The following is a 13328-nucleotide window of genomic DNA, read 5'->3' on the forward strand; positions in this document are numbered from 1 at the left end:
TGCAGCCCCTCCCAGCTGTACATATATGATAGAAAAAAAAAAAGCCTCCAGAGGAACAGTAAACTGCGAGTGCGCAACTTAAATAAACTGTACATGCTTTGGTTAGTACTGGCCACTCAGCATATACATATATCTATGCATGCACATACAATACATTTGGTTGGTGATGGCAAACAGCTAGCTGGATTTGAAAGCACTTGTGGCAACCAGGTCTCACGCTGGAGGCGTGCCCAGAACAAGAGTGATTATTAAACACAGAAGTGCAACATTAACCTCTCATCTATCAAACACTGTAGAGCAAAGCAACCAAATTAAAAAAAAAAACAACAAAAAACGAAAAAACAAGTCAATTGATTCAGTTAAGATTCTGGTCTCCTCTCTAGTTCTCTGTACCAGCAGTCATAACTGCACCAACTCTTTACAGGGACTTAGGAACTACAGTGTTTCATGCAAGCTTTGCCTGTGGGGTTTTCCAACCATTCTGAGGCCAGATCAATGCTCACTAACCTCAACATCTGCTTTTAAATTTTTCCCTCCGCCTGCATTTTCTCTCTCCCCTATGTCATTACGCAGGCACATGTTCAAACTCAGTGGTATGTGAAGGAAACTGGATGGTGAGGTGTCACCGGCAACCACCAAACTCCATAAAGGGAGCACAGGATCATTTAGAGTAAAGCCTGTGCGCTTTGCATCATGCACCATGGCTGAAGACATGTTGCTGAATAAAAAGAGTGCACTTTGGTAAAAATGTGTGATTCACAACTTCACACCAATAAAGGCAACACATCCCTAAACAAGTGACAGCGGCTAACTAGTTCAGACTTTTTTGTAAGGTAGTCAACTAACTGCACAATTAGGACAAGGCAGGTACTGTCTGTACGTAGGCACAGTAGAGCTTTGGGCTAAATGCTAAAACCTCAACAGTGGCACATGTTAACAACAGGTTGTTTAGTAGTTAAGATGCTTGCCATTTCAACCATCTAAGTTAGCATGTCTACATGCTAGTACGATGTCACTTCCTTATGTGGGCTAAATGCTAAACAGCCAGTTTACTGTGGCTAAATGTTTCCCATAAGCTTTAGTTAATGACAAAAAGACTTAGGGTGATGCACCTCCTGGCTGTAGTTAGCATTTAGCCCAAACTGAGCTTAAAGATAAACTATTTACATGGATGATAAAATAATGTCAGGCAGGTTTAATGATGAGCATATCTGCAATTATACTTCAGTGTATTTACACACTAACATTTGCACATGATGCCACCCTGAGCTAAACAACCAGAGCGGGATTCCCGTGGCTAACGTCGAGGTTTTCTATATGGCTTCTGATAAGTGACAAAAAGATTAAAAGCTGTGCTAGTGGCTCTGTGTAGTGGAACTGTGGTCCACAAGTGGTTAGCGCCAAATGCTTATGCTAAGACATAGGTGTCAAACTGTGGCCCACGGGCCAAATTTGGCCCGCAGCCTAATTACATTTGGCCCGCGAAGCCATATTTTCCAGCAAAACTTATTTGAGTCCATAAGAAAAGATTCATTCTTATATCTGGAGGAAGTTTTTTTTTTTTCTTCAATAAATATTAATGTTAGCCCGCGACTTTGTTCCAGTTTTGAATTTTGGCCCACTGTGTATTTGAGTTTGACACCCCTGTGCTAAGATATTCACAGTGACATTGATATAATGAAGCCAAGGCAGGTTTAAGGCTTACCATGTCAAGCATCATATCTTAGTGTGTTTTGCATGCCAACACTTGCTGATTAACACTAAATACAGCCTACAGTGGAGGCTCAAAGGAATGTAATAGGTTTGGTAGAGCATACACCAAAGTAATAAACAAAAGCCAACTTTTAAATTAAAAAAAATATCTGTACACAGATTATGATGATCATCATACCAAAGCAATGGACTGACAGATAGACTCTGCCACCATTTAACTGGATAAATGAAGGCAAAGCAATGAATACATCTTCTACAAAACAGTATTGTACTTCTACTAGATATACTGTTATATCTTTATAAAGCTCGAGCAAGCACATAAAATTACTAACAATAAAAGACAAACTGATGGTGACAAAAAAGAAGAAAGAAATGAAATGTGAACACAAGTGCAGCAAAACACATTCAAAAGGATGCGTGTCCACACCTGTTTCCAAGTTTAAATTTGGTAGCGTAAATTGCTTGCTATGAATACAGTGATGTGCTTAAAAAGAGGTGAAACATCTACAGAATGTACAGAAACACTGAAAATTTCAGTCTTTGACTTTGGAGAGATTCAAAGTTTTAAATCTAATCAAGAGTTTATTCACTCACAATGAGTTGTATGTGTATATAAATGGATTATGGGACTGGTAACAAATGAACAAAACAATTACAAATGTTACATAACAGGAAAACACCTTCATCATAGGCCGCCCCCCCACGGTTCCTCTTTCCTCTGTTATGAAAACACACTGCTGCGCTGGTTGGCCTCTCCGACTTTCTCAAAGAACATGAAATCCTGCAAAGCAACGTTAAAAGTAATGAATTATTTTATTCAACAACACACCACATATTTCAAAATCAACTATGTTCTTCTAGATTGGGGACTTACGATGAGGAAGCAGGCGCCCATTAGCACAGCTTTCATCTTCACGTCCAAGTCCAGCGGGAACTGGATGCCAAAATTATCTGTGTCAGTGAAGACTTCCTTCAAAAGGCCGCTCCACTGCTTGCTGATGCGACCAATGGGTGTGCCACCATCTTTCCCCTTCAGCTGCAAAAAAAAAAAATAATACCAGCGTTCATCACAAGTTGTTAATCCTGTCGCACACACTTTCTTTAAACAATGGAAAAAACATCAGCCTTGCTGCTGTTTAAAATTTTCTTGCCTTCTTGCTGAGAAATAAAAGCTTAACATGCACTTATCAGGAGATAAAACAGCTTTTTTGGTCCTTATGAAAGGTAACACAATCTGACCACCAGCAGCACTAAGGATCATTCACTTGGTGTCAAACTAATGGGAAAAATGTGTTTCCATGAATGCTCTTTAGTGTTGGAAAAGTAACTGGACGAGTGGGAGAAAATACTGACAAGCAAGCTCACCAAGACACAAGAAGATTACGTAATAAAGAAAATCTCAAGCACAACCTTTGTGCAAACAGATGACAAAAAGCAGGCTCTGCTGCAATCCTGGCAGATCAGCTGACCTGATCTGCTATTTAAGCTGCTTTAGCCTCCCTACAATTGCATTTCCCCTGCGTCTAATCACAACTACTTGCAGCCAGTAGTTGTATCATGTCAATTCTCAAGTAATGTGTGCAGGATGTCATGTGGGAAACCAGGAAGTGAGACTAATAGGAAGATTTAATTTTTTCATTGCACAGGCTGGATAGTAGCCTGACTTCGAGGTGTACCCTCATATTTTATGGACAGATAAGAGTCGTATCAACCTTTTCACTAAACTCTACAATAAAGTGAATAGAAAGTGTTTTCCAAAACTATCAACTATTCCTTTGACTTAATTAAAATCATCATCAACATTTCTGTGACTGTTACCAGTCCTGTTTAGATTATCTGAGTGGATCTGTAACAAATCACTGTTGGCTGATGGATGAAATTTACTCAGAGTTCGGTTTCCCCCCACAAACAACGACCCTCTGAGCTCACCTCAAAGTTGACATCTCCACAGCAGTTGCAGGCAAAGCAGGGCCCCTCCAGTCTCATGAGTGTCTCCTTGTTTGCTCCCTGGATGGAAAACTTTGGCAGGAAAGGGTGCCAGTCCTGTTTGACGTACCCTATGGTGGTCCCAGGTGGAGCCTGGACCTCCATCTGTTGGTCACATAGTTAGTTAGACACATAGTAGCTCTGCACAAAATTAGAAAGCTATTTCACAGAGCTTCGTTTGCTCTCTTTCCTGGACACTGACAGCTATAAATAAAACGTCACGCGGTGTCATGCTGGACAGCAGGAATGATAAGTGAGGCTGACTGCTTGATTGTTAAACCATGTAAACAAAGGGAATGCATCTCACATGGTTCCTGTCTGGGCACTAAACCGAGAGCTGCAGTATGATTGGATATCTTCTTAGATTTGTACCATTGGGAACTTTCTGTAGACAGACCACTAACGATGTGATTACACAAGGGCAAAGAGAAAAAGGTCTCAGTGGACGTATGGCAAAGGATCAGGGAGTCTAGGAAATAGTTTGGACAGACAAAAGGGCCATTCATGGTCTTAACAAAACCCTGCCTGAGCAGAGTGGCACACAAAGGCACTGAAACACCGGGTCAGCAGCAACCACTCGGCAACAGTAACTCAAGACAAAGAGAGGAAAGGCAAAGGTATGAACCACTGGCACTGTGAGGCTGCAGGTTGTTATGAAGAACGAAGAACTGATAGGCCTCTGTATTTTACATGAGAAAAGACTAACAATTATTTATTACTTTAAACACAGGACTAAGGTTTTCTTCCAGTCTGGCTGTAAGTAGCAGTATCAAATGTCTGTTACATGCACTATAACATGCACTAGACTATGGTGAATTCAAATGTCTTGGGGGCCAGAATTGTCCTGGCAAAGACTCAGATCTGACCCTCTGGACAGCTTTTGAAATGTGAAGGACGACATAATGGACGTGGCTTTTCCTGCTGATACTGACTCTGGCCCGGCCATGCCAGAACCTTGTGATTTAAATTTAAGCTGTAAATGTGTTAGAGACGTGTTGATAAGTAGCTTTTTTACATGTTATTTGGATCTGAGCCACAAGAGCAGGGAGCTCGTGCTTAAAAACAAAGTTATTTTAACATCATCTCCAAGAGAAGCCATAGTGAGTCTGTCCACACAGTCTCCCTGTGTTGAATTCAAGACCTTTAATAAGCATATTTACAGCATGGTACCAAACAGTATCAGCCTTTATGTATTGCATCCCCATTCATAACATCTGTAGAGGTTGTGTTAAATAACCGATAAATAACCATCTGATACCAGATGTTCTGAGGGAAATTCAAGAAATTAAACTGTCTGCATCTGTTCCACAGTGCATTGACTGCTCACTGGAAGCCTCCTTTTAACTGCTTACACTGTGCACTCTGTACATTTCACCATAAAACTCAAACGTGCATAAAAAGCAAATACCAGTGTCCTCGTCAAACTGACTCCAATTTCACATCAATTATCACTAATGATACAGGCAGGGTCTGCAGCTCCAATCGACTGTCAATGCAGAGAACATTAATCTGCATGCAGCTGGTTCCAGGACAGAGCACACTGATAACTCAGAGCAGTTTCTTTGGTCACCTGGACCAATCAGCAGTAAATTAGCCCACTTCCCACCCTAAAAACTACTTTAAATCCAGCAGGGTTAACAGAGGCAGGCGAATAAATCAGACTTGTATAGCAGCTCCACTAAAAACATTCCTGAAGAATAGAAGTAAATCCTGAACAGGAGATGAGCTGTTGTAAGTGTAAGTGTCACAAAATAAACTACAGAGCTCGCGTTTCTCTTAAAATCTTCAGATTTTTCCTTTAATTTCTACATTACATTAAAAAAAAAATCATTGCCCCTTATAAAACTGTAATGTCTTGATTTATTTGCCTTTATCTGATCTAACTTTTGTATCTATCTTTATTTAATCAAAAAAAGTGATTAGGTATGTCTTAACATAAACTACGAACAGAGTGCTACAGAAAGTAAAGAGTTTATTCTTCCCTATTTGAGTCTCTTCAGATATTTAATATAGCTACAGATTAACCAGCACATCTAGATCAAATACAATAATCCAGATATGATGGATGAGTACTCAGATTTCACACCAAAAATGCTTTTGACCGGGAACAATATTGGTCTAGGTGTGGTAAATGAATGCAATATGACTCCATTAACCTCTTTCAACACTAGCCAAGTCACTTCTACTCAAACACAGAAACATTAGAGTGGACTGACCTCTTGCAAGCAGCAGGGACACCAGCAGGAGACGCAGCGGAAAGGCCTGATGAGACGGATAACCTCCCTGTCCATGTTGTCCTTTATTTTCATGTCGAAGCTGCGCAGAGAGCCGCAACAGTTCCTGGTGCAGCAGTCATTCTTCTCTTTGGCCTTGTAGATCTTTTGACCCAGACTGTTTTTGATTTCATACTGGTTGTTTGTCTCAAAACCGATGAATGCTGGGCGTGGTTGGGAAAAGAGAAGGGAAAACGGTGAGCAATGAAGTAACAATAAGTAAGGAATTTCAAGGGCAGATATAATTTTTCTTCCATTCGTTTTCATCTTGAGAGGCTTTAAGCCTCACACACTGCTGCTTATGAGCTGCTGAAGGATTAAATATTCTGTGTTCAACAAGATGCACGCCTCACCTTCCAGGAGTTCGACTTTCTGATGGATCAGGATCTGGTCAATCTAAAACCGAAGGAGAGAAAGCAAACTGAAAACAGGCAACTCTGTGGCACATCCTGCAATCTGAAAGTCTCTTCCTTCTAAAAACAATTAAAAGCACGTATGACCTCACATATTGTTTTAAAAAGGAAACTGACTTTAGTGTCACAAATCCTAGTTGAGATTAATGATCACCAAAAAGTGCAGCAAACTGCAAGTATTTCAATGGTGAGCCAACAGAACTATAAAACACTACTTTTACCCACTACAGTCTTAAACATGTGACCTTTTCTCTTACTGCTTGGCATGCAACAGATCCAGGAACTGTGTCGGGTTACGCACATGGCCAGCAATTTTTCAAGTTCATACAAATTCCAAGTAAAATGGAAGGATTAACTGAGTCATCGGTCATTGTTAGAAAGTTTACTTAAGAGTTCGTGACAAAAAAAAATTTGTGACATTTAAGAAGACAGTGGAACCAATCGTAGCTCTCAAAATCACCTGACTGCACTGACTTTTCTTTTTTTTTTTTTTAATCTGCCTGTCAGCTTGGATATTGTAATACTAAACATACAATGTAATGCCTGATATAACACTAATAGGAACGAATGACTAGATAGATAAAAGAAAGACGTGAACAAGTGGAGCCTACAGTGAATTTTCAGAGCTCATCTTGGAAAAGCAAAATATGTCTGGCACAAAAGTGCATTCAGATCATAATTGTGACTCCAAAAGCTGCTGAACAGGACAGCATATAAAACAAAACAACAAAAAACTGCACTGGTTTAACCTTTCTCTGCCCTACCTGTGTGAGGTACTCAAGTCCAGGTGGGACACCAACGGGGACTGCTGGACCTCCAGGAGCTGGTGAAATCCCCCCTGGTGGGCCACCGTATTCAGGGCCTGGAGCTGGCCCTATGGGTGCTGGCTGGTACATGACCGCAGGTTGTCCTGAATAGCCCATGTTGAAGCCCGGTGCAGGGGCTTGACTGGGATCTCCATATCCAGGAGGAACTGGATACGGTGCTCCGCCGGGTTGAGACATGGGATAGGGTGGCTGGTTTGGAGCGCCTGGGTAAACTGGAAGGGGGAAAAAAATAGACACAATCAAAACCTGTTCAGATATACCGACAGTCTGATTTGACTGAATTTGAATTCATGAGCTCAGTTGTTGCTGTACAAACTATGACAGTCAAACTTTAGAAAGTAGAGCTCAATTTTACCATAAAACAACCAGAGAATACAAGGAAAATAAATAAAGCTGTAATATGTAAGATAGGGCACAAAAAACTAAAAGACACCATCAACCCTGAGTATGAATGATAATATAAATATACACACATAAAAATGATATAAGAGTCAAAAGCCTGAAGCTGCTGTTTAGGATTATAGACCAGCTGCGTTGACCACGGCTGGTCGTCTCCAGGTTCTTACCTTCCAGTCAGAGCAGAGAGAGAAGCTGAGAGCAGTGATCGCCGAGTGTCTCGCTAGAAGCAGCTACTCTGCTGAGTGTGAGTGCGTGTGTGTGCACGCTGTGAATCATCCGCCCTTTCCCCCCCCCTTTTTTTTTTTTTTTTAGTAGACAGGGCAGAGCTAATTGGCCGGTGATTGCAACACAACAGTAATGACCTACCTATACTGGAAAAACTGGATCCATGATATGTTGGAAACCAATTGTCAGTGTTTCCATGGTGGAAAAACTGAATATGTGATGTGAAAACTAAGATTTGGGGATCTTTTGGACAGGAACTGAAGATTCTTACATTAAGTGAGGATTTCAGATAGGAAGAGCGGACGCCGTCAGCACAGGGATATGTAACTTTGTCTCTCACAGTGTTTGCATCTTATTTAAAGCAGCTGTTGCGTTAAATCAACAGAACCATAAGTGCACACTAGTCTCAAGAGGCTAGCAGCCAGCCTACTCTGTGGCTGCCCTGGAGAATGCCACGAGGGGCCATAAGACCCTACACAGGGCCAGTTGCACCTCTGTTGTGTGCTATGGGACTCACTTTCACAAGATTCATAACAATGACTAACTGGGGATTGCTTACTTTTATGAATGTGTAAAATGCTGTTATCAGATAAACTGCAAGGTCCACTGGAACACAGCTGTCCTTATGATCATATGTTATGCCAATAACGTCTAAACTGAGTCGAATGGTTTTGTAATGTCCTTGTTTAAAATGCAAAAATGTGATCATTCTCACTTCATAACGACAACAACGTTGGTCAAAATTATACAGCATTGACCGATCAGTCTTTGGTGTGTAAAAAGACACATTTCCCCTCACTACTACAGTCGTGCACACACGCACGCATATCTCGTTCCATAGTACAGACCTCGTTTAGAACACAGCATTTAAGCCCCACTGTAAAATGTAAAATGTGAGATGTCTGAGATAATGGAAAATCAATGCCGAATTTTATTAACCACCTTCCCTTATCCTGCTTCCAAGAATAAAGGTTAAAAAAAATGTTAATAGTTTCACTATCATAGGACTGCTGCTATGATTTTAACAGACAAGATAAAAAAAAAAAAAAAAAAGAAATCTGGTGTGGTGGAGAGGCAGAAAATGTAGAAAATTTTAATAGTGCAAGTCTAATGCATCGTGGTGGTCGTTTGTACTTGTACTGAGGACGGTTTCCTTTAGCCCTGAGAACTGTGTGTAAGCCGGCCTGACCTGAAACCCCAATATCACGATGATGGTTATCAACTTCCTCTATTAAGCCGGGCTTTCTGCCTCCCTGTGAGTGTCTCCTACACCAATCAGAGACATTATCAAATGATGATGATAAATGGCGATGATAATAAAAACCTAATGGTGAAACTCCCCACTGTTACAAACAAAAGAGATTAAAGCTGCAGAAACTTGTTGATTTTGCGATTTAGTAAACAGAGCAGTAAAAATTAACATTTTAATTTGAGAAAATTATTGAAACACTGCATGGTGCTCTAGTTTTTTCCCCCCCTAACACGACAGCTACACGTTTAACTAATAATAAACATTAACATCCCATATATTAATAAAAGACATGTGGAGGCATGTGAAACAGACTTAGCAACACATTAGAATCTGATCTCAAATCATTTTTATAGATTTTCTGACACTGCAAAGCTCAGTGTGAGCTGCTGTAACTTTACTGTTGCGCTTCATTCCCGATCTTTCCAAGATACGGCTTTACAAGCTGCTCTTGCAAAACATAGTAGCCAGCAGAGAATCTGTATCGCGCTTACAACGTGCTGTAAATAAAAGAATCAGTAAAAACGTGCCACTTCCAGCCCATTTTAAACCAAAACTGAATATATAACCTGCTTCTGACCAGGTTACGTGCACAGCAAAGATTATTGAGCTACCCTTATTGACAAAGGGTAGCTCCACATATTTCAGTGTGACAGATTTATTTTTTTTACTACACCAGGAGATGTGTGTCTCCACCTGGGATCAAAGTGGGGCTCCTCATGCATTAATGAGACACACAGAAAACTCATTTTAAGGTCAACACAGCTTTGTAATCTCGCTTTCCCGTGTTTGTAGTCTTTTCCAATATGAGTGTTTTCTGCTTATTTTAAATATATAAATCTATATAGAAATATAAATGACAAACTGACTTTGGTTAACAGCTCTAGTTTATGACGGGACCCCCAAAAAACAAAATTTACCTTTACCAGATATTCGTTTGGGGAAAGTTGTGAACTGCCCAAGGAAGAAAAGACAAAGGAAGCTGAAGACATTTTTGCTCGTAGAGAAATTATTGGTTACTTAATGGCTCACTTTACTACACAGGAAGCATCAACCATAAAGTCACTGCCTTAACACAAATGACGTGACGAGCCTCCTGAGTCACACCTGCTGACAGACCGTCATGTGAAAGTATGTGTGCTGTGCCGTTTTCTAACAGCAGTCAGGACATAATTAAGAAAGAATTTAGAAAGATCAAATTTAGATCAGCTTGTTTTTGCTGACGAGAGCGTCCACATGCCCGTTGGGTTTCTCTCTGAATGTTATATCTGAGCTGCTTTTCTGCACTGTATGTTCTTTACAGATGTGCTTTTTGATGTGAATCGCAGCGAGTATACTGGTAATGGAAAAAAAAACTAAACAAAAAGGTCTATACGCATTTAAATGGAATGGGATGTCAATGAGGGATTTTGGTCTCAAGACTGGCCAAACTGGTTTTTATTCACATCGTGCAATTACCTGAAGCACATGAGTCTAACTTTTCTAAAGGTCACTGGCCTGTGGTTCCCCCCCCCCCCCCCCAACACACACACACACGCGCGACCAAGTAAAAGATTGTGAGAGGAAGGCAGCTGCAGGAGTGCCTGATGATCTTTCCACAGTCTCATCTAGAAAAATTTTACTTCCTCTTGTGAGTGAGCATGGACTCCTATGGAAGGGTGAAAATGCACCATGAGCTCAGCTAAGCAGATCCTCCCTCGGAGTGTCTCCACAGCACTACAAGCACTGGGCGGGGGCAGGGATGGACAACCAGAAGCGAGAAACTACTCAGAAAAGCATTCCTGAAATTATTCCTCCATCAAATTATTAATTAAACCCTGTCCAGAGAAAGACACTCAAAAACGAGGTGGACATGACAGCTAGTACTTTGCCTGGGAAAGAGGAAGGATTCTCCCCCCCATGTTTACTTAATATTATGACTAGTATTGGTTTACATATTCACCTAACAAGCAAAAGATCTCTGGTTGGATCCGGGAGGATCCTTCTAGTGAAGTGACGCCATCACCGATGCAGATTCTGTCCCTGCTCTATTTATGCTCCCCTCACTGCTTTACCACCTATGTGCAGGTCAGGCTCAGTCACCAGTGAGGAATACATGTAAACTATAAAATGATGTTTTCAATCAGTTTGCACTTGATATTCCCACTCAGCAGTAAGGATAAATACAAAGCTGACAACGTTTTGTGTTGTTTTTTCCCCCCCCCTCCTGTCTCGGCATTAGAATTGTTGTCTGAATGCCAAAAAATTCCAAAAAGATTTACTTTCATGAGTGGAGCACTACTTTCTTTTGAGTCGTTACAACCACAACGAACAAGACCGGGTGACTGGAAAAGCCCATTTAGTCACGAGTCTGCTGGCAAAGGCTGTAATAAAGCCTTGTGGACTACAATTAAAAAACAACCTCTTGTGCCATTTGTGTGTAATGAAAGTTTAAAAAGGAAGTTAGACAGTGTGAAGCTAGTGGTCTGCCTTTGCTCAACATCCCTCTCTTTACTTCACATTTAATTGAAAAGAAAAAAAAGAAAGAAAAAAAAACAGAAAAAAGTGTGGGTGCATCCACTGCGCTGGCATACACAAACAATAGCACCTTTCACCTTTTCCACTCAGTGAGAGAAGTCTGCTGGGCCAAAGACTCTGACGTGTTTTCAAGAAAGTATTCCTGGAATTTCTTGGGGAAGAAAAAATAAAAAACATCCCCCACCTTCAGAAGTCTACTGTGTGGGCTGGACAGTGTGCTCATTATTCAGGCTGTTGGGTTTAGTGGAAAGCTAACGGGGCAAGTGTGAGAAAACTTCTAGCATTTTACAAAGCGTGACGTAATGGAAGCAAAGTGTTAAAACTATTAAAGTACGCCACACTGCTCACGTTTTTAAAACACTCTTACGTCTTCATATTTTCGTCCAAAGAAAAAACTGAAAACAAAAGTCAGCATAAATGTGAAATCTAGGCACTTACCAGGAGCAGACATGGTGCAGAGCTTTTCTGGGCGGAGGAAGAAAAATAAGGTCACACTTCCCGACGCAATCGCACGGTTTCTATGGGAAACTGAAAGGATAAAGGGAAGAAGAGAAAAAAAGGGGAGGGGTGGGTGTAATAGAAACCAGCAGGACTGGAGGAGGGTGCGCAGAGAGCGACAATAACACAAACGTGAATTTTTAACTTCAATCGGTCATGCGTTCAAGGCGAGCGACTCGAGGTTGTGTGTAAATGTGCCCTATGTGGCATCCCGACACAAAGCTTCACGGATAATATCCAGACACAGACCAGAGGTCCAAAACAATCCTGACAATGTTGGGTTCAAAGTCGTGGCCCTTTTGTCCCTGATGCACAGTATTTCAGACCTAAATCATAAAAATAAAAGGAGTGGGTGTGCCCCGTGTCAGCCCAAGACTGGCAGCTAACTGCCACTAAATGTCAGCATTAAGCTTCTTTTTTTTTTTTTGCCCCTTTAGACGTCATTAAAGTTCCCTCTCATGTTCCCATGAGAGCTTATTAAAGAGAAAAACACCTACAGCTTCTTAAAGTAAAGGTCGCGAGCATCTCCTTCCTCGTGAGCAGTCTTTATGTCGTAGTAAAAGAAAGAAGAAGAAAAAAACACTCGAGCTAAAATATGGTGAGGAACAGCACACACTCACACAAAAATATCTCACCTCAGTGGCTGTTTTCCCTGAAGATCCAGCGACAAGAAATGGAAAGAAAGTGGTGGGAAAGCAGAAGCTTGCTGTGCTCTTCCTTTAACCTGTTAGCTGCAGCTGTGCTGTACGCCTCCCTCCACTTCTTCCTAGTCTCCTCCCCCTTTCCGGGATTTTACATGGGCTAAGGCTTTGGTGGGTCACTGAGATGAGGGCTTTTGTGCACTGGGCGGGAAGAGGAGACCGGCGTCACCAGGGACGTCTAAACTTGTTATCGCTCGCTGCAGATGCGGGAGGAAGACGAGAAGGAGCGGAGCGATCTGTGAAACACTGGGGCAGCTCCGACCACCAGGGGGCGCCAAAATGCCAGAAATCACAGCCACCTTCTCCGGCTCCTCCTCCTCAGGAAACCCAGACACTACAGTAAATACACAGTACATATATGTACATAATGTCACAAGAAAAACAATGGTGTGCTTGGTTTCAACGTAACTTTATTCTTTCATGAGTTATTTACAAGTTTCTCTTTGTTCACAGCCATTGACATGTCGAAGAGGTTAACACGTGAGGAGCGGATCGAAATTGTGTTGATATCTGGTAAACGCAGTAAC

At 41.4% G+C, this 13328-nt stretch overlaps 1 protein-coding gene across 3 annotated transcripts; it reads right to left on the reverse strand.

Annotated features, from left to right (window-relative positions):
- Positions 1-29: 29 nt before the first annotated feature.
- On the reverse strand, positions 30-12872 carry LOC308410116 (phospholipid scramblase 1-like). Of its 3 annotated transcripts, none has more exons than XM_080903246.1 (8): positions 12736-12872; positions 12041-12130; positions 7150-7424; positions 6326-6368; positions 5916-6136; positions 3643-3804; positions 2588-2749; positions 30-2494 (listed from the first exon to the last, which is right to left on the reverse strand). In XM_080903246.1, the coding sequence occupies exons 2-8, from the start codon at positions 12051-12053 to the stop codon at positions 2435-2437; spliced, it is 936 nt and encodes a 311-aa protein (XP_080759372.1). In that variant the 5' UTR covers positions 12054-12130; positions 12736-12872; the 3' UTR covers positions 30-2434. The 3 variants fall into 3 exon arrangements, with proteins under 3 accessions (XP_080759372.1, XP_080759373.1, XP_080759374.1); XM_080903247.1 differs by having other exon boundaries at positions 12041-12194; positions 12736-12851; XM_080903248.1 differs by lacking the exons at positions 12041-12130; positions 12736-12872 and adding an exon at positions 7779-7864.
- Positions 12873-13328: the final 456 nt, after the last annotated feature.

Source organism: Rhamphochromis sp. 'chilingali' (assembly GCF_963969265.1).
Source record: "Rhamphochromis sp. 'chilingali' genome assembly, chromosome: 1".
Taxonomy (NCBI): Eukaryota; Metazoa; Chordata; class Actinopteri; order Cichliformes; family Cichlidae; genus Rhamphochromis; species Rhamphochromis sp. 'chilingali'.